This window comes from Lytechinus variegatus, chromosome 2, assembly GCF_018143015.1.
Source record: "Lytechinus variegatus isolate NC3 chromosome 2, Lvar_3.0, whole genome shotgun sequence".
In the NCBI taxonomy this organism is placed as follows: domain Eukaryota; kingdom Metazoa; phylum Echinodermata; class Echinoidea; order Temnopleuroida; family Toxopneustidae; genus Lytechinus; species Lytechinus variegatus.
This window is the reverse complement of record NC_054741.1, coordinates 68,938,577-68,961,031: the sequence shown is the minus strand read 5'-3', so window position 1 is coordinate 68,961,031 and position 22,455 is coordinate 68,938,577. Positions and strand designations below refer to the sequence as shown.

The following is a 22,455-nucleotide window of genomic DNA, read 5'->3' as shown; positions in this document are numbered from 1 at the left end:
TTTCCCTGTAATACATGTACGTGCATGCTTCCAGTAGCGTTAACAGTTTTTCCCTACTTCACCATGTGCAATTTCTAATGCACACATTTCCAGTCGGGATATCACAATTCTGTGAAATAGTAATTTGAATTGCACAGGAGATAAATCCCCGTTCTCAGCACATAGGATGTTCGAGTCTTATCCTCACAGTCGCCGACTTTGCTTGTCAAAACGGAGCCTTATTAATCCAAAATCAATAGTTGTGAATTATAGCTATATAAGCAAGTATAATTATTAATAATTATACTTGCTTATATAGCGCTTAATACTTTGTCAGAAGTCTCTAAGCGCTCTACAGTATATGCAGCATAATTTCCCTGGCTTTAGCAGTGCAGCTGTTACGCGCCCTGCGTTTTAAGGAATAAATTCCTGCCAGGTACCCATTTACCTCATCTGGGTTGAGTGCAGCACATGTGGATTCCATCTATCATTTCACATCACACTGCATTCTCTCAAATTATCATAGTTCTGTAGAACCATCCTCATTGAGGGATTGGATCTCATGACAATTCCTCATACTAGTAAAGACATCTACAATGGAAGCAATAGTGTTACACAGCATGTCACATTGTTTTAATATTGAAGCATAACACAGGCCGATTGATTCATTAAACATGACATCTTTATGATCTCTAAGATTATTTACACAAAAGACATTATAACATAGTTACACTTGCGCTCCTTTGCTTTACACATACAGGCTAAATTATCAGAGCTTACATGGATATAATGCAGATAGATACAATATTTGATTTTCATTACCCAGTAAATTTTTCTGATGGAGACATATCATGTCTACTCTACACTAAAAAATAAATTCATGTGCACCACATTCGAACAAGTTTTTGATAGTTACCTCTTACTAGAAATGTACATACAGTACATTACAGATGTATTCTAAAGAATTGTGAATTGATTTTAACCTTTCTGGTTTCAAACATCAGTGGTCATTACGTAAAGACAATGCAATATAATTTCAATTTATCCAATGTCCTCGTTTTAACAAGTTTCCAAGTGATATGTTTACAGTAATTCCAGTGCCTCCATCCCTAAATCTTGTCATTATGTTCTTGAAGAAACCTTTTGAGTGCTTTCATAACAATGAAAACTTGCCAAAAATGGAATTGGTGATATTTAACGTGTGTGAGAATTACATGTCAAACTTGAGGAATAAAACAAAGACAATTGTTGACTAACCCACCCCCACTGCCAACTGAAAGTGGTATCACATATGAACCCCTCAAACCAAGATCATATATGATGGAGGGCTTTCACAAAGAGATTGTGAATGACTTCTTTCTTTCTTTGTGAAAACCTACCTTCATCTTGTATAACTTTTTTTTTCAGATGATCATAAAGCGTCTCTCTGTGCTTCTATCATATGTAGCTCTTGACTATTGACTGATGCCTAGAAAGAACCTACATCATCTTTCACCTATTTGGAAAGAAAAACAAGGCAAATAGATGTATAGATTTGTAGAAATATGTACACCTCAAAAACAATTATGATAGTTATTAATTTCTACTACTTGCGTGACATCAAGTCTACATGGCTGGATAGTAGTACAGTGCATGAACAAGGGATCCACAATGGGGCGTGACTAACTATGGAGGCGTGGCTTACAATATCAATGAATTTCTACAGTTAGCACTTTTCTACTGTTGCCCAAGACCTTTGACACACGACATGGATCAGATTTTTTCCCCCTCTGTTTTTTTGTTGAATATCTCCACAATGCTACCAAGTGCTCTAATCAGCAATTGAGTTGTGTGCTTGTATTACAGGTGAAAAGCAAACTTCAAACAAAATATCAAACCAATGGCTACTATGAGGCTTGATTCTTGAAGCAGATTTACTGTATGATAAATGCACCATTTATATGACTAACAACCTAGATGTAACAAAGAGGTTCAATTCCTCAGTGTAATATAGTGGTCTCCATATATAGCAAGCCTTGTTATACATTATCATAATTCATTTTTCACACTGAGCAATGTCTAAAATTGACTTTGACAACATACCTAATTTTCCATCAAGCTAACCATCCTTTCGAGTCATCAAGTTTAATTCTAAATTTTCAAAGCAGCTTTTAAATGACATTACACAAAATTTACACATGACTTGAAACATTTACATGTATGTATGTTAGTAAATTCCCTCGTCCTCTTTTTTACATATCATTTTATCATACAAATTGCAAATTCCCCACACAAACTCCATCGCTGGATTTACCAGTTTGCGTCGTCTGCTGAAGACGTGCATGTATTTCCATGAAATTCCATGCTTGTGTTAATAACCCCAAACATGCACTGCTTTAAAAATCATCTACACCATCTTATCTCACCACTGACATGCACATTTGTCAGTAATGATACAGATATGTTAAGACTTCCATAGTAAGATATATCATCAAATATTTCTCAAAATATATACCAACATTTTTGTATTAAATCAAATGCCTCGATGGCAGAAATAATGCAAGTATTTAACAATATCAATTATTCCTTTTTTTAAAATCTCATACAATCAAGTGTTAACAGGTGATAAGCTTATTACATGACAGCCACAAGGCAGATTGTGGAGTTTGCTCGATCTACAAAATTATCTCTACCCTAAAGGGAACGACGATTAAAGACATTCATTGGCTATGGCGTAATCAAATTGTAAAATGTATATTCAATCGTGTGCATGAAAAAATAATATTTCCTCTCATTTCCTTTTTACAGCAATTATATCAAAACATAACATTAGAATTGACCAAAATAGGGAAGATAACAAATGCAACTCAGGTTGTACATTTTTTTTTTGAGGTAAACATATATATGGGGTTGCATGATTGCGTTTCACAAACTTTCAAGGACGACGCAAGTACTGGCTGACACCTGAAATCAAAATGTGAAATTAAGCGATATGGAACGGAACAAGCAGAACATCACGTATAACTATAATGCAAATCTATTTTGTCTCAAATACAAAAGAAATATACATGTATAGGTTAATATAAATAAAAACTCCTATAATTGGTGTCCTTTATATCCTGCTTGAGTCTGCATGCACATTACTGAAACAACTACTACAACATGTAGCAAGGCAACGTATACCATGAAGGCAGATATGATCTATTTGTATGTCAATGATAATTTCACATGAACACAGAGGGAATGGGCTAAAATATTAAATTAAAAAAAATTACTATGACTTTCAATGTGCAGATGTGTTCATTGCTTTCAGTAAGCCAAATTATATTTGAATGCCAATGAAAGATTTCTGGAAATGCATGTGTTGGTGTTCTAACCGTTTATTACCGGTGTCTCATTATGTACTCCCATCATTGTTTCATTCAAAATCGATTCCATATAATGATTGCCAAATACACATTAACTTTATCTTGATGTATAATGAGAATGGTGTCACATACATGCAAATGGTGAACAATGATAATGCAAGGTGTGTACAATGAATGCCATAAATATTTCACACGGGTCCTGATGACACAAAGGTGAGCAATTGATTGCATGGTTTATTTTCATGATTGATTGCACATTGTGGTCACTGAAATCAATCATAAAAACATGTCTTATGATCAATCACTGTGTTCTGTGTTACAGGGAATTCCTTACAATACAGTTCCATTTAAAATCACTACATATGCACCCATGTGTATTCTTTGTCACACCATAGACTATCTTTTCTGCACATAGATCTGTACAACATTATGTAAGTAGTATGTGATTAGGGGTTGCGCACCACCCAAACGAGATAAATATACACACACTGTCAGTCAATGGGTACAATCTATAGTTACTATATAAGAGGGAGGAGATATTCATCATTGAAACATTGACTACATTCACACATACGATACATTACACTAGCTCTACAGCTATGCTACAAGTCACAGACTACACGTACCTGTGGCTATAAAGGGTCACTGACGCCCTATTCAATTTAGAATTCTGTGCTTTTTATACAGCGATTTTGGTAGCAATTAGTTTATCAATATTACTTCCTATATACATCAATTAAACCAAATGGTACCTCGATTGGACCGAGCGTAATAATATCGCATTACAATTCTCAACATTCACCAATGCACAATTCACAATAATTTGCTGAGCTGCTGAATCTTTAAGTTAGATTTATTGATGATAGCATCTTTGTATTCACACTGTAGCTTCCAAATGAAGCCTTAATTAACGACTATGTCATGTCCAAATTGATTGGCTCTGCAATAGTTCTGCATAATAAAAATAAAGAGACTTTGACTTGTAGAACGATGCAGACCACTAGAGAATGTACATCACAACATACAGGTTCTGTAAAACAAAGCTTAGCGATTGATCGCAGGACTGCTTTTTATGACTGATTACTGTATTGATCGTAATGTACAATCAAGTGTATAAATCAACTTTACGATCAATAGCTAAGCTTTGTGATACAGACCCCTGGTGAAATGAAAAGTTATAAACATAAAAATGTTTGACTACAATAATGAGTGCAGCTCATAATAGTTTATATATCATATCATAATGTAAAGTCCAAATATTCTTGCCAATTTGCAAAACATCATAAACTCATCCACATTAGATACATGATGCATAAGAAGCAAACCTACAACGAAGCTCCTCTCAAAAAAATTACTTAAATCCTTCTTCCATTCACACTTGTATCCTAAGAACCTCACCAATTGTTGACTGCATATGCTGAACAAAAAATATTCCTGAATAGCAGTATTGCAACAAAAATATATCTTGAGAGAAAATAAAACATGCCTTAAAATCATTTTATTCACCTCCTCATCTCCTGACTGGCACTGTTGATACATTAATTTTTCATTTATAAATAGAGCACGTACAACCTTTTTGCTTGAACGATCACCAGAGCATAAGTTATAGAAGCATTATCAACAAAAATGTATCATGGCTATTCTGCAAAAATGGAGAATTGTCAAAAGAATTACAATTGCTTTATCCCTCTTTTAATCATAAACATATGCTGTTTTAGCCTTCTTGTGGGCATTTTATGCTGCTTCCAAATGCTTTGATATGATTACATTCATGCGCTGATATACAGCAGCTTCTCACTGAAGAATCAACAAAGATGTGTCCTGTAGCGATCATCCAACATCAGAGGTTGCTTGAAGGTGTACCATGCTGCATCATTGAGGAGTAAGAGAAGAGGAGTGAAGATGACAAAGGTGTTTACAGAGCATATCCAGGATAAACTGAGGTGGGAGAAGGGGTAGCTTGCAACGAAACAGTCATCATCAACGGCATTCCCAGACCTTGATGGTTAGATCCACGCTGCCTGTTATCACGTATGGGGCGGACCGATGGAAATCTATAATCAAGAACAAAATACAGAATAGACGCGTCTTTGAACGTTTGTATCTTGGTACAGAAAGTGTAGACAACGTTTACGGTTTACCTTGTGATTAATCCTAAAAAGAACTGTCGAGATGGGGATGAAGAGAAGTTGATGGGAAATGAAATTGAAATGATTGAATGGGAATTGACAAGCGAGAAAATTGCAGATAAGAGGGTAGAGTAGTCTTTTTGTAGGATAGTTACAGAATACTCATGTATATCAGACTGGATATTTTGTGAGGACTAACAGAGGTGATATGAATTTGCATCTTAATTTTGGGGAGGAAAAACTTATTTCTCAATGACTAGATCAACAGATATCATGTCCAAATCCCAGCTCTCTATACCAACAAATGAAGTCCCTCCACGATCATGATAAAAAGTAGAACATATCAATATCATTCAATTAAATAATACAAATAGTGACAACTCTGAAACAAAATAAATTTATGCAGCTGATGGAGTCCAAGGGTTTTATTTGAGAGTCTACTTAAATTGGTCAGCTGTTTGACTGACTTATCACAGCACAAAATTTGGAACTTGTGGCAATAAATCTTATCACTTATCATAGATTGTTCCTGGATCAAACCTAAGCATGGCAAGCACTACTTCCCCCATGACTTCTCACTTTTGTGCTACTTTAATACACCCTGTAACTCAGCTTTACCTAGCGTAGTGGTGAAATGGTCATGGGCTGGCAATGTCTTTGCACAGCGTTTGTTCTTGTAGTCCCACACACGTAATGTTTTGTCATCAGCCACACTGATGATGAACTTGCCACCGGGATGAAACACGGCTCCTCTCACCCAGTTATCGTGTCCAGTCTAAAGAGATGAAGAGGAATAGCAAAAGGGATGCAAAGTGTGAAAAAACTTCTTTATTATTAAAAAAATATCAGATCAATGTGATGTGTTAGTTGAACATGTTTAATTGTTCTCTCTTTCTGCTATTGATGTTGACATCAACAATGATCTTTTTTCAAACTTTATTTCATGTGTTTGTTATATATCAAATCTGGATTCCATCACATAGAATTCTTTTATCAGTAAATGTGATGGTGTCATCAATAAAGATTTATTTTTTGTAAAGGGAAACTAATTTACAAGGAGCTCAAGCACAAAACCACCTTCTACCATAGGAATACATGCATTATAATAGTCATATACTTACATAAAAACATGAGTGATCCAATCTTTATTAAAGAGGGAAATTGAAGGACACATTACACATTTGGTTTCTAATTTTTTATGCTATAAACATTTGATTTCTTTACAAATATTGTGGTATAAATGTGAATAGTAGCATTTATGATTCTAGAAGGTATATATAACAAGAATATGTGATGAAAATGCTGCATCATGTGCAAGGACTTATGAACAACAAGAAATGTCCAGGTCTTGCTGTTGTTCAAAGTGAATGTGGTGTATTGGCATCCAAGCTAGTGAATTGTGTTATTTGATTGGCTGCTAGCGAATCTGTCAGAGAATTCTAGCATTTGTGAAAGACAAGGTACCATCAAACAGGGACTTGTACTTACCAAAGTCATGATGCAACCTCCAGCGCTGACATCCCAGATCTTAATAGCCTTGTCACGTGAGCCAGACACAAGGAATGGCGTAGAGCGAACTCCTTTCTTCTGCAAAGGTATTGACAATCAAACTCAATCAGTAAAGCAAATCCCTTAATTATGGTCACATCCAAACAAACCATGCAAGACTAGGAATAGCAATGTTCTGCACATTGTTGGCATTCATCTGAACAGTTTAATGTTGAGATGACAGTGTAAAACGTGTTTCCCAATAATTGAGTGTAAACTTTTCCAACTTATCCACATATTGCCAAAAACATATCTGAAAATTATTAATTTATTCCTGTATGAAAGATGTGCCCAATAGTGCAACTCTGATTTTCTGCAAAATATATAATATTTTGATTTTGACCTTCAAACCCATAAAATGATGCATGTGCAAGAGCATTCATGCAAATGCACTGCACAGGGAGATACCAAATGCAGCTAGTAAAGTTTCTTAATTTTATAGTAAAACACAATACTGTACATGGTCTGTATCTTTCTTTTCTGGACACCTTTTCACTTGAGTGCATAATAGCATGAAAATAAAGAGCACTATAACATTAACTTGCAAAACAATGAAAACTCCTCTCAAAAGGAAACTTTGTTTGGCTGTTAAGCATTTTTACTATGCTAATAACAGTTTGACAGCAAGGATAATGCATCAGGGCCTCAACTGAGTACATTCTTTGAATCATTACATGAACAGCATACATGTATGTGCATCAAAGAAAAAAAAACTGCAATCTCAATGTTTTATACATAACATACATGTACTCCTCAATCCACAATTAGAAATCAACTTATTGCACAAGAAGAGGTTATGACACAAAGGAGGGGTGCACATGGATGTTTGGAGAGGGCTACAGAGTGTAATGATAAAATAAGTGTGATGATCAAGAGCTTGTTTATAATACAAGTACAAGAGAAATCATATATCTCCACATATTTTATAATTTCATCACTTAATTTGTAAGGGTTGCAGTTGATCTTCTTGAACTTCAAATAATATAGCTACAAATAATCCGAAGAAGTGGCAAGGTGTGAAAACTTCAATGCATAATCGTACATAAGCAGGGTATGAACCGGGTATTAAGTGAAGAAGTGGTTTAATTACAAATATTTCATTAAAGGAAAGAATGCACATGGACATGTATGTATCTTCCTGCATGTCATTCTTTCTCTCCTGCTCTACAAATCTAAAGGTATCTCTAAACTTTATATGAATACCTATAACCCTTTGCAAAGTATTATTCCTCATTAAATCAAAATTACTCAAACATGTTTGATAATCTTGGTGTCACACAGAAAAGAAAAAAAATATATCTAGGCAAAATGATGGAACCAGTAGTTGAGATTTTTACTACTTTAGATTTCTGGGGGAAAGTGCTCAATGATTGTTTGGTTTTCACAGTTGGGATGGGGAAACAAAGTATTCAAACAAAATTCTGCTTCAATATTTGGGTAGTTGACCAAGACATGGTACATAATTGTAACAAAAACAAAGCAATAGCATACCAAAGCGATGATATTGTTTTTTTTTATGCCAGTGATCTTATACAATATCTCAGAGGAGCATGATGAAATCCATCCATTTTGGTGGGAATCAGTCAATGGAAGGCTTAAGATGTGGACACATGAATGCCTACTTAGCCCCATTGAAATCAGTGAAAGTTGGCCTGGTCCCAAAAGTAATAAACCAGGACAATTTCAACAGGGCCTAATGGGTATTAATTTGGTCGTACATTGGGCCACGATAAACCGATTCATGTCAACGTTGGTGCGTTGAGATTTTTTCATCATGCTCAACAAAGTATGGTCACGGCAAATGCTGAATTTGGGAGAGGAATCCTTGTGACATCACGCACATGCTTCAAACATTCATGATGCAATTGTCATGCAAGGTCAAATGCTACATAGAAACAAAAGAAGACAATGCTGTAAAACAGGGGATGGTATCACAAAGTGACTCGTCAAAGACTTTTCACTGACAACTGTTGCCAGCAACAGAAATCCTTGTATCTCATTGGCCGAGGGCACATTTTGTCAGTGAAAATCAATAACAAGACACTCCAAGAAACAGTCCCCTGAACCATTATCTACCTCAAGACCATCATAGTTGTTCAGCTGTCATCACCAGATAAGGAGGAAAGAACAAATTATGTTTCTTGAATTAATATGATCTTGGCTTTAAATTGGAAAAAATGATCTTAATACTAGAGATTAAAAGCATTGTAGAAATAAAATGCTTTTATTACTAACTTTATTACTTCTGGTAATGGTTAGACAGCTTTTTTCTTGGAAAAATGTGATGGTAAGCAATAAGTTATTTACAAAATCCATTAGCTTATTGCTCTGATGAGATATACATGGACCAGCAATTTGAAGAGAAAGGACACCCTGGTATCTAGTTGGTTTCAGTAAAATAAAGCAACATATAGTTTTGGCAAAAAAATCCATCAACAGATAGCAAGATTACAAGTTTCAATTTTGTTATGTCACACGCAAGCTGCTAGCCCATATTTCATGTGATATAAAATACCATTTCCTCAGAAACTGAAACATATATTAACTGTGTATTCAATTATTATAGATATTATTTAATCCATGATTCTATGACCATTTGGTTTTCAGTCTATATGAACAATTTAACAGTTAGAATCAATTGGATTTATATTACATGGAGTTTTCCCAAAAAATAGAACTTTCCATTATTCAATACTCTACTATTTTTTGAATAGATTTTCAGCATTTATCCAACAAGTTTTCATTCATTGTTACCATAGCAATCAATGCTTCTCAGCTAATCAAAACAAAGGATTTCCCTGGAATTCTTAAAGGAGAATGAAACCATTGGAACAAGATAGCTTGTGTGAAAACAGAAAAATCAAAGAAACAGATCAACAAAAGTTTGAGAAAAATCGGACAAATAATGAGAAAGTTATGAGCATTTGAATATTGCGATCACTAATGCTATGGAGATAGCAAATTGGCAATGGGACAAAGATGTGTGATGTCACTTGTGAACAACTCTCCCCATTACTTTAGTATATATTTCACTTGAATTGCCTCTTTTATCACATCTATCCATAGATCATGTGTTCTTTCTACATGAGGGCATGTAATACATATTTTTTAAGAATACATCATGGATAGAGAGTTTGTATCATCATAAGAAAAAGCAAAAAGAGACATTTTGAGGGTATTTTATAGTCCACCAAAGGGAAAGTTGTTCATCAGTGACATCACACATCCTTGTCGCATTGCCAATGGGAGGATCTCCATAGCATTAGTGATTGCAATATTCAAATGCTCATAACTTTCTCATTATTTGTCCGATTTTTCTCAAACTTTCTTTATTCTTATTCTTTGATTTTTCTGTTTCTACACAAGCCTATTTGTTCCAAAGGTTTCATTCCCCTTCATTGAGCAGCTATTTGTCAGTAAAAGTAACTGTCACGTAACAGCACATAGGACTATGGGGAAGTCTCTTCCAATTCTTACCTTTTGCATTTTTACTATGTCCTATTGCGTTTTCTGGTCATATTCTGTCAGCTTTAGCTTACATTCCCAAGACCCTCTCCCCTCCCATATTGTTCCGCCCCATCCTCCCCTCCCCTCCAGAAATGTCAAAAGAGTCATATACCTGTAACTTTGGAAACTACAATCAGGGTGGTGTATGCTGATTTTGGTGCACAGGCTACACACTCTATGGCCCAATTTCACAAAGGTGGTTTTGAATACCCATGGTTTATGCAGATTTCCAATATAAATTATGCTTAATTAAGCGCGTTTTGTATAAAAAATGGCCAATTCCGATGCGCGCTTTTGTCACAGTGCACCAAATTGACGCCTGTTGCCGTGGTTATCAACGCTATTTTATTCATGAGTCCACTGTTTGAATAGTGGACTCATGAACAAAATAGCGTTATCTAACCATGGTAACAGGCGTCAATTTGGCGCACTGTGACAAAAGCGCACATCAGCATTGGAATGCTTTATACACGCGCCCAATACGCGCTAAATCAAGCATAATTTATACAGGAAATCTGCATAAACCATGGTTTCAACCGTGGGTTTTCAAAACCACCTTTGTGAATTTGGGCCTATATGGTCATGATCACTCAGCTGTAGTTAACCTTTCCTCAGACCCCTCCCTTTCCCTACCCTATCCCTCACCCCACTCTATGTGTCAAGAGTCATACACACCTCTACTCCTTTAAGTTCATTCAGGGTGGGGTATGCCGATTCCGGAGCCCAAGCTACACACTCCACCACATGGTCATGCTCCCTCAGTTCTAGTTTACATTCCTTGGTAGCTACCACCCAAACACGTAGGGTCTGCAATAGAAAGAAAAAAAAAAGAATGATCATAATCATATCAATATGTATCAAACATCACCTGGGCATGGGATACGACATGAAATAGGCAATCATGTGGATTAGACAGTGATATTAAGTTTGGTGTTGACAGCCGATGTTGGTGTTTGGTCATTTTTACACCAGCAACAGCACTAAAATTTAAATGAGGCTGGTGCTGGGATTACTATTTTTAAAAAATATGTGGAATGAATGTTGTCATTTTTAAATTTATCATTCAATGTTGGAGTAAGGTTAGGCAGCCTGATTCATACTCAAAACACAAACACTAACACCTACACCCACACATGAATTACCCTTTGATTTCATGAATTCTTGAATTTTGATATATGTCAATCTTCATGATAAGTACACATGGAGAAGCAATAAAGAACTTTTATTTTTTTTTGGAAAAAGGTGATTATTTTCGATAATGTAGCCAATACAAGGATTACATTTATTTTCTAAAACATTGAATGGGAGATTCTTTCAGGGCTTAATAGCATCAACGTTGCTGGGCCATACCCAAAATGTGGTCACTTTATCTTGCATGAGAAGATATCAACAGCTTTACCTGATCATTAGAAGCAGAAGCCAGTAGAGATCCATCTGGACTTGGCCTAACCATACGAACCCACTCTCTATGTCCAGTGAATGTCTTCACACAGTATCTAGAAAGACAAAACATGCAACATGTTGAATTCTAGGGATGCCAGTTGGAATTGATCAGAGGGCCTGAAAATCACCTAGAATACAATATTTTGTACACAAAAATGCTAAAACTATGGCCTGAAAATAAATTCCCAGAGCCTGAATTCAGGCTTTTGCCTGAAAACTGGCATCCCTGAAATTCATAGAGTAAAAAGCATTGCCCATAGATGCAGAAATCAGATAAGGTACGATTTCATATTTGGCTATAAAAGGTAAGAGTGACAATTCAAAAGGCTTTTACTTCAAACATTATAAAAAAGTTTAAACCCTAATAAGACCTGGGGGGCTCCCTAGTCTGCTATGCAGAGTCTGAATGGCTCATGAGGTGGGATCTGCTACTGGTTTGCAAAGCAAACCAGCCTGAAAGGGCGAGCGAAGCGAGCCATTTGCAGTCTCAGTAGACCTAGTCTGCTATGTAGACTCGTTGAATCAGCTGAGGTACACACATTGCAGATGTGGGTCTACATTTGTAGACTAGGGGCTCCCCCTAAACATTTTTTGTACGATAAATCTCCTGCGCGAATGTTTTGACTGTGCTTCTTGCTGACTTTTTATTTCCAAGTATTGTACAACTTTTGATACCAAATTTGCTACCCCCACACTGCCATTTTCATAGCGATTGATGGCTGAATTATCCCCCAGTCTTTTTAGGGTTAAATCCTTGGTCACACCTTTTTTGTCAAATAAACAAATGTTATTAAAAGAGATGCTTGATTACATGTACCCACACCCGTGGACAAACGCACACATTATAAATAATTTATTCATTTTGGTAATTTATCCATTCCCTCTGGGCCTACGAATAGCCATACTAAGATTGATGGTGCATTCGATGCTATATAAATGTTACTAGTACCATTATCATTATCGTGCATGGAAATGTTTCTCTTATCATTTTATCATCACTGTGAGTAATAATGAACATTTAAAAGATAAGAATTACTTGAAAAATGGTGTGAAATGGTGTGGAGGGGATAAACAATTAAAACCCTAAACTTTGTCCATTGAAAGATAAGACAAATTATTCAACTTTACAAAATCTAACTAATCCACTATACAGGGATATTTTTCTCATATAAACTAATTCAAAAGGATGAATAAATATAAGAATATTGAAAGCTACTTTCCTGCAGACAATAATTTGGCAAGAATCCATCATTCATTTCCTCATTAGCAATTCATTGCACTAGTATATTAATGCTACACCTCAAGCAGCAGATTGAGCAGACATGGTTTTCAAGTCATTTCTAATCTCACAGACAGGAAGTATAACGAGTGTACACATTAAACCTAACTTCATGATCATATTTCAGAATTGTCTAAGAACCTGTCTGTTGTAAATAGGAATGGATATGAAAAGGATGTGTAGCATTAAACCATGGGAAAAAATCATTTCGCTTGAGTAAATATAAACAGTAAAATTTTGTGGCTGCTTAAAGAATGTTCAAGTTAAATAAAACAAAATAGAGAGGGACGTACAAACCAATTTGGTTTGAAAGCTGTTTTTTTTTAATGTCTAAATAGGTGCACTCAAGTAGAATAGCAGGAGATCCCTCCCCCATGACCGAGTCCTTGGCCCATGATATTCTGAAGTCACTAGGTCATGGTTTCAAGATAAATGAAAGTGGTTGCAGTAAACACTGATTTCATAAGTATGTAAAACCAAGGTCAATTGTCACTACATGTATATTACTGGATCTCATACAGTTACATAAACTGAACTTTGTGAAATCATGAAATCTAAGCTGAAAAATGATTTGATTGACAAAAATCACCAACACAGATAAGCACCTGTGGGATAATGTATTATTATTGACCGAAAAAGACAGACAAATAGCTCGAATGTCATGCTTATTTTCCTAATTTCAGCGTTAATTCCTCATGCTTACAAAATGGTAAAGAAAATTCTTTATCAATCACAGACATTGGTGGAATATTATATTACATGTAATTGCAGGACATCAAGTTAATACCAACCATACTGAAGAAAACAAACTATACAGATAAAAAAAAGACATATAGAAATGTTTTTGCATGTCTTCCCTCTAAAATCTATGTGTGCACCTAGTTTCATTAGGCAAAAAAATGAGGAGACAGCTCACTATAAAGCAAGAGATTCCCTGATTTATTGTTACCATGGCAATGCAATACAACAGTGAGTATTGCACATTTCAACATCAAGACTTAACATGTGGCTAGTCTCGTGAGCACTGGGAGAAAACTGACAAAGTACTTGGCTATGCAAGATACACCAGGGGCCTGTATGTCACAAAGCTTAGCAATGATCGTAGAACATTTTTCTGCGATTGATTCTATTGGCTACAATGTACTATCAATCGTAAAAATCAAGCATATTAATTGCTAACCTTTGTGTTACAGGACCAGTACACCTGACACTATAAAAAATTGCATCTTGCATATCTTTTCTCCAAGACTAATTTATGTTTTTTTTTCACTGTTTTACTTAACAATATCTGTATTTTCTATGAAAGTGGAAATGAAATGAAACTTGAAAAAATAAACCATGCTTGTTCTGAATGCATCCTAGGTCATAGCCAGTTCAATGCCAATGTTTTAAGGAGACACACGTTTTCAATTGTTCATCAAGTATACTTGTATAATTCTTATAATTCAAAACAACTCACACACTTCAGGCAAGAACTTGAAAACTAGAGGAGAAGCATTTGAACAAAGTTCACTGGCAATTTTTTCCCAAACTCTCGAATAGTAATGGTTTTAATGGCACTCATAGTGCAGAGCATCTATTGTCAATCAGGAAAGAGAAATAATTTCTTTGAATTGAAGGCATATTTTCATAGTGGATTTGTAAGAGATAGTTAACCTTCTGTCTTCTCATTATTAAGAATCATTTTTATATTGCTCCAAATATCATCATCTATAAACATAACCATTCATATCATATAATATATCATCATCGTCATAATAAATATCAACGCCATTCTCCCTCATCATTATCACTGCCATCAACATCATAGTTGTCAATGTTATAATCAAACTTGATGCAATCATCATCCAAACATCACCACCACCACCACCACCATCACCACCACCATCCATCCATCACAGAATAGGAAATACATGAGGGCGACAGGCAATTTTGCCCTCATGACAGCCCAAATCGCCAATAAAATTCCCCAAAAAGCATGCTTTGGGGCGACCATTCTTTCGAGAATTGCCCCAAGATCTGTCACAAAATATATTCAAGATATTCTTAGAAAATCATTATTCTAACTATGGCAGAACTATATTTGCTTTTACTGCATAATTGCTTGTTACCACTGATATGTAGCCATAACATGAAAGAAATAGCCCCCAAAATTTGGCAATCACCCCCAATGTGGAAAAAAAAGATAGCCCCTAAAAAATACAACTGATTTCCTACCCTGATCAATCATGTATTCATACTCTCTTTACTCATAACTTACCCAGTGGATACCTCCCACTGTTTGATGGTTTTATCCCTAGAGGATGAGACTAGGTGATCTCCTGTTGCAAGGAAACTAACCGAGGAGACGTTATGGTCATGGCCACGGAGGGTCTTCATACATTCAAAGGTGGAGAAATCCCACAACTTGATCGTCATATCAGCCGAGCAGGAAGCTAGATTGAAACAGAACAAATTAACTTTTCATTCAACTATATATCATTCTCATTTAGCTATTCATTGTTAAAATCATATACATAACCTTTGTATTGCGAACTGAAATTGACAAAGATGCACTCAAAATACAAAGTAATATACAATGATTTACAATCTACATTTACCCTTCCATTATACATGTACTGTACATTCCACTTAGCTTTTTGATATGGGGAAGAAAAATGAAAGCCATCATTCTAAAAATACAATTCCTTCAATGTGTATACATGTAGCATTAAACAAAAAGTCCTCGCCAAAATACAGCTACATCAATTCAAATATGAAAATGACAATAAATGACATACCGTATTAATACAAGTTTGTCACCAGTATGAGCCTTAAAATGACCCAATCACTGCATAGTTTGGGAAAAGAATGCTAGTGACCATGTACATACACTAAGACAAAGCACACTCTTAAGACTTTTACAAGACAATCTTCATTTGCTTCCCTTCATCCAGGTAATTAAAGGGGAAGTTCAACCTGATGAAAAGTTTAAGGTAAAAAGAGCAGAAAAAAATTGAAAATATTGGTGAAGTTCTGAGGAAAATCCATCAAAGATTAAGAAAGTTTTAGAAATTTAAAATATTTGATTTGACATCATATACGAGCAGTTGCCCCATATATAAAATGCATAATTTCCAAATTAGACTTTTTCTGGGAGCTACATGTAGTGTGAAATGATTTGTCTTTTGACAATATTGAAGGTACAATAAAAACCATTTTCAATTTTCTGAGATAAATGACATTTCATTGATTTTTTACCACATACGATTTGTGAGAAAGCTGCTCGCATATGACCTCACAAATCAAAGAACTCAAATTATAATTTAAAAAAAAATTCTTTCATGGATTTTCCTCAACCTTCACCAATATTTTCAATGTTTTTTTTCAAAATTTGCTTTTTTTAAAGGGTAAACTTCCCCTTCATTGATACGATGAATGCGTTTGAACAGGAAATATTTTAATACTTTAGAAGAGCCAGGGTAAAATATTGCATCTTTACTATACAAGTAAACAGGTATCCTCTCATAATTCTGTATCTGATATATCCTAGCAATATGTTTCTGTATCTGACATATCATTGCACCTCTACTATTGGAGAAGCTAGGGCACAAGAGGAAAAAGTCTGAAAGATTGCTCTATGCACCACTATACCACCATCACACAATGCAGTCAATGTGTGACAGCCGGCTTAATTGGATGCAAATATTATATCATTATTACTTTTTTTTAACAATTAGACAAGTGCACACCTAGTTATCAATAATGCATACAGCATTTCCATTTATTTGAAAGCAGGATAAAAATAAAGTGCGCAAAAGAAAATACAAGTATCAAATGAGATATCGACTCAATGCATCAATTGAGCTTCATGTATTCAACAAATAAATAGGCCAGACTGGCAATCTCTAAATGATAGTAAATACAAGCATTCTGATAATACAGCTTGAAAATGTATATTTTACAATTTCAAGTTTAAAAATGGGAGGGGAGGGGTGCTAGGTACTGCAAAATTGAACACCCTGCATCTATGACTTAAGCCAAATTCTCATGTGATAAGGAACAAACATTATTCTGACACTCCAATGTATCTTTGCTAGTTAAAAATGTGAACAGACCTTTACTTTATCATACAATCGCAATGAATATTCAGTTTTGGAATTGTGTCAGAATGTTATTTAGGCCAAGGACAAGTTCACATTAGTTTTCCAGTATTGAACAATGGAAGTGAGAGCAGAGCAGATAGATAACCCTCCTATAATCTTCCTATTGTACATGTAAATGAATAACAGAGCTTTCACAAGAATGTACCTTGTGAATGATATGACTACTGTTTCAGTTCTCAATGTACATTATGTAGGAGGAGGAAGCTTTTGAACTAAAACTTACAGAGGGAAGAAAAACAAATGGAAAAGAAAAGTTGGGCATGAAACAATGCCAGGTCAATGGGACACAAGTAATACAGGTAACTCTGCCCACGTCAAATCTCTTGGGACCAGAAATATCTGTTCAACTCGGGCAAAATTTGACTTAGAAGTGGTGTATTACACATGTTTTTATTAATCTGGTCCCAAAAAATTGTTTTAACTGAGGCAATTATTCAATTCATAGAAGGTCGAATTAGGCAGAGTTACCTGTATTAGATTTCAATAGAAATCATCATATTACTTGGAACAGTCAAAGACTTTCTATCAAACATTCTGTTTATCAGAAAGGCTGTATAATTCGATTTGAATGACAGGAGTTTCTATGATGATTAAAAGGTATGCTGTCGGGCATAACAAGTGTTTCTATTCTGCAAGCAAATTGTTTTGATTTTTAGGATGAGAACATACTGAAAGCATCGCATGAGGAATTAGATCATGTCATGTTGTTTCTAGCAAAACAATGATTCAACCCCAAAACAGTCATAGAAAATGGACGACCTACGGAACTTGAATTCACGCATGTGCAGATGATGGTTTGGTCATCCAAAAGCATCCGTCACTCAATTCTAGATCTACATGTAGGTTCTAACATGTTCTAATTTCACATCACCTCAGTTATGGGTTACTTACCTAGCATCTTGCCTGCGTGATCGAAACATATATCTTGAACTGAGTCTGTGTGACCTTTTAGTGTACGTTCAAAATCTCCTGACTCATAATCCCAGACCTGTACAGAACACAATGGAAGAAATCATCATGACCATGCCAAATGCCCCTTCCCCTATTTCTCTCACATTTCATACAGGAAAACTTAAATACAGAACTCTTCAAAATTCTGTTTTTTTATTAATTCAATATTGGTTTAAAGTGACAACACTGTCAACTATTAATATGTACATGCAAGACTCAAAACGCACATTCAGACTAACTTGATCACCAGAATACCTGTAATTTACGACAACTTGATCAGGCCCCAAAAGATCCGATAATCATTTTTGTATTAATACTCGACCCAAAGCAGATCCTTTTGGGGTTACCAGAATGCACAGTATGGTGTAATTAGCAGGAAAGGCCCACAATTCAAAATCACTAGCCTAGTAGATTATGTTGCCTATGCCCAACTACTTGCTGGGTTGAGAAAGTAATATGCTTTCACACTGGAAGCAAACCTGATATTTTCTGATCAGGGTAGATCAGAGTAAATTTCCCAATCAGAGAATACCTGGCATTCTCAAACTTTGAGTCGTTCTGAATAAGCCGTTGTGAACATCAGTTCTGGGAAACCCCACTGTCTCTAATCAGATGATATAATAAATGCACAGGTAAAGCCATAAAAATTGCATTTTGCAGAATCCACATCACATACCATAATATACATGTAAATGTGGAGATGCTCATACTTTTAACTAAGTTGCATTTTATGACACATGGAATATGTATGGTACCACCATCCAAATCTCCCTATGTTTATTAAACTGTTTAAACATAAATTCATCCTAAACAAGACTTTCTTTGTGAAAGATGAGCTATGCAATCACATGATTACTATTTGTTATCATATTTGAAACTGAAGATTTCGTTTGGTGGGTTAAGGATAATGCCTTTTCCCAGTAACTTTGCCATCCTACACATGACAACAATGCCAATAAAAATCAAAGATTACATGAGAGTTACCATTGGAATAGTAAGATACAACAGGGCCCTGGCTAAATAGACAAGCAGCTTACTTTGATAGTGGCGTCTTCTGACGATGACACCATGACGTTATAGACGGGATGAAAGATGACTCTAGTAATAGGGCTACGATGACCGGTTAGTGCGTACTTCTCTGGGGGTCTAGGTATCCATTCTGTTGGTGACCGCTTCTCCCTGTTTGGACCGCCTGAACTAAATTCTCTTTCTGCCTCATTAAGCTTCATTTCTAAGTCCATAACTTTCTTTTGTAATCTGATAACCGAAGTCCATTTCTTCTCCAAGAGACCATTGTATTTTCGTTCCAATTCGTCAGACTGTGTGATAGATACATGTAGAAAATGACATCAAATATCAAGATATCAAAGCAATATTGTTAATTTTGAAATAAGCATTTATACAACAAATACTTTTAAAATAATTATGAAGAAATATCAAATTTAGACTTGATAAAGTACATGTATGTGATGACAGAAAAAAAGTTTCATTTTCTCAGCTATCAATTGCATGAATTGGGAATGATTTTTTGCTAAGTGCTACTTGGTATTACAAATAAGATGACGTACACATGTAGATACATGTACAGTACCCATTAATGTTGGTTTTATGACCTGCTACCTACAGTACATGTATTAAAATAACCACTTACACATAAACGGACAAGTACATGTACACGTATGTATAAACTTAGATAAACAACTTCCTGCCTATAATGTACACAAGTGCATACATGCAGTGTGTAATATTATATTCTTACATGAAAGCATTTTAAAAGGTCATATGTTTAAATCCTGCTTTAATTACTTTGTGATATTTTGGAAAATTAACAAATTTGAATTTTGAAATACTGTAACAGTTGAATCTGCCTATTGGGACCACAGAAATATGCATGACTTTCCTAATGGTCAAGTCCACCCCAAGAAAAATGTTGATATTGATAAATAGAGCAAAATCAAACTAGCATAATGCTGAAAATTCCATCAAAATCAGAAGTAAAATGAGAAAGTGACAAATAAAGTTTCACTTTTCACAAAACAGTTAAATGACTCAGTGACATGCATATTAGACAATTGATGATGTCCCTCACTCACTATTTCTTTTTTTTGTTTTTTATTGTTTGAATTATACAACATTTCATTTTTCACAGATTTGACAATTAGGACTGGTCAACTTGACTGAACCATATACATGTAGTATTTTTAAAAACAATGCTAATTCCACATGTTCAGCAGGCCTTGTTCAGGGAGGAATTAATCTTTGTTTCACTTGACAATGAGGAGAAAATTAGAAAATTTCACATTTCATACAATAAAATGAAAAGAATTAGTGAGTGGATGACATCATCAGTCTCCTCATTTGCATGTACCAACCAGTGCCGGCCGCATAGAAACGTTGTTAGCCTAACAGAGCGCTAACAGTAAGCCCAGTCACATCTTTCGAATTGTGAAGTCAAAACATTTATATGAATGTGTAAGTTATGCATTGCAGCATCGCTGCCACAATAAGCGGTTGTAACAGGGCCTCTGTTAGCGCATTGTTAGCGCTAACAACGTTTCTGTGCAGTCGGTACAGGATGTGCATACTCTGTATTAACTGTTTTGTGATATTAAGCAAAACTTTATATACAGTGTATGTCATAACTTTCTTATTTTACATCCGATTTTAATGAAATTTTCAGCGTTACATGTATGCTTGATGAATTTTTCTATTTTATTTGAATCAACTTTTTGTTGGGGTGGACTTGTCCTTTAATAGCAAAATTTGATAATTAATGTAAATAACACATGTTGCATATTCTTGGCCCCGTTGCATTTAACAGTCATTATTACAGTAACTTTGCCATCCAGTGGTAACTACCATGGAAACGGTGATCAACAGCCAATCAAAATCAAGGATTCCAAGGAAGTTACCATAATGGTACAGTGTAACTTTTATGGAACAGGGCCCTGGTCTGAAATATAAAGAAAATGCTTTGACTTTAATCATTCAACTTTGGAAGATCAGCTCAAGCAACATACATGTACATGAATATTGTGTTTGAATGCAATAAGACCTGATGGCTACATGCATGAAGAGCTTAACCTTCACATTTATCACATTGAGCATAAAATGCATACATTTTGTGACCAAGAATGAAACAGAAAGTGGTTTCTCCTCAAAGCAAGCAGGTACGTACATGTACATGTAGGCCTATATGTAGGATTAATGGATAATTGGTATACATATACCAGCCTACAATACTGAATTACTTACTCAGGAAGAATTAAATGAAATGATTTAAGTAGATAAAAAAAGATCAGAGTAGGCCTACTTCAATTATGATCTGTACATGTATCTATCAACTATTAAATTTTATGATACACAAAGATTTTTCATTATTTTCTCTTATTGTTTATATATCAAATCATACTTAGATTTATTTTTTGTATTGTGTGAACATATAATTTGATAATGAAATAAATAGAAAAAGCAAGAGAAACAGAATGAAAGGAGAGAAATGAAATAAAAAGAGAGAAATAAAGTGTGAAGAGGATATAGACATTAAGAATAACTTACATTCAATAGTATATTTTGTACAATGTATGTATCAAGGAGTAAACGAGTCATATTTTCCCCAAATTACATCCAACCTCTATCTCAGCAAATAATGCAATGCCATGTATTCTTTCCATTTTATGTACATTTCGAGCGAGAAATTAAAAGCATCTCTTGAGACTTTTGAAGAACAAATCTTCCAATTAATGTAGTGATGAAAGGCAAAGGATGCATTAAATACACAGGCGATGAGCAACATGGGAGAAGCGATTGAGGGGGGCGGACACCACCAAGCAAAAACCACTCCACATCTTATGAAGAGAGCAAGGTTATTTACCCATCACATCAGACCGCTGCTTCCACGTCATCATCTGCATCACCTACCTACACACTATCTCATACACAGGGAGTATTCCATGTACATGTATGATGCACACACACTCTCACACACAACTCTCTCACTCCAGACATAAGGGAGGCCCTTATGAAGGATGCAGATGGATGCCGCTTAGCCCCCAATGCACATCAAATTGTGTGACTTCATGTACTCTTCATAATACAGGATACACACATGCTTTTTAGAGTTCATG

At 35.2% G+C, this 22,455-nt stretch overlaps 1 protein-coding gene across 2 annotated transcripts in view; it reads right to left on the bottom strand.

The window, feature by feature from the left end:
- Positions 1 to 585: 585 nt before the first annotated feature.
- Positions 586 to 22,455, bottom strand: part of LOC121408796 (lissencephaly-1 homolog) — a 35,297-nt gene continuing 13,427 nt past the window's right edge. The window contains exons 4-12 of one of the 2 annotated variants that reach the window (XM_041600436.1): positions 19,366 to 19,647; positions 18,269 to 18,365; positions 15,493 to 15,667; positions 11,910 to 12,006; positions 11,186 to 11,317; positions 9,080 to 9,103; positions 6,944 to 7,042; positions 6,074 to 6,230; positions 586 to 5,380 (exon numbers count right to left, since the gene is read on the bottom strand). In XM_041600436.1, the coding sequence (XP_041456370.1) occupies positions 5,307 to 5,380; positions 6,074 to 6,230; positions 6,944 to 7,042; positions 9,080 to 9,103; positions 11,186 to 11,317; positions 11,910 to 12,006; positions 15,493 to 15,667; positions 18,269 to 18,365; positions 19,366 to 19,647 (1,137 nt within the window). In that variant the 3' untranslated portion in view covers positions 586 to 5,306. The remainder of the gene's footprint in view (positions 5,381 to 6,073; positions 6,231 to 6,943; positions 7,043 to 9,079; positions 9,104 to 11,185; positions 11,318 to 11,909; positions 12,007 to 15,492; positions 15,668 to 18,268; positions 18,366 to 19,365; positions 19,648 to 22,455) is intronic. The other variant, XM_041600437.1, reaches the window with a different exon arrangement.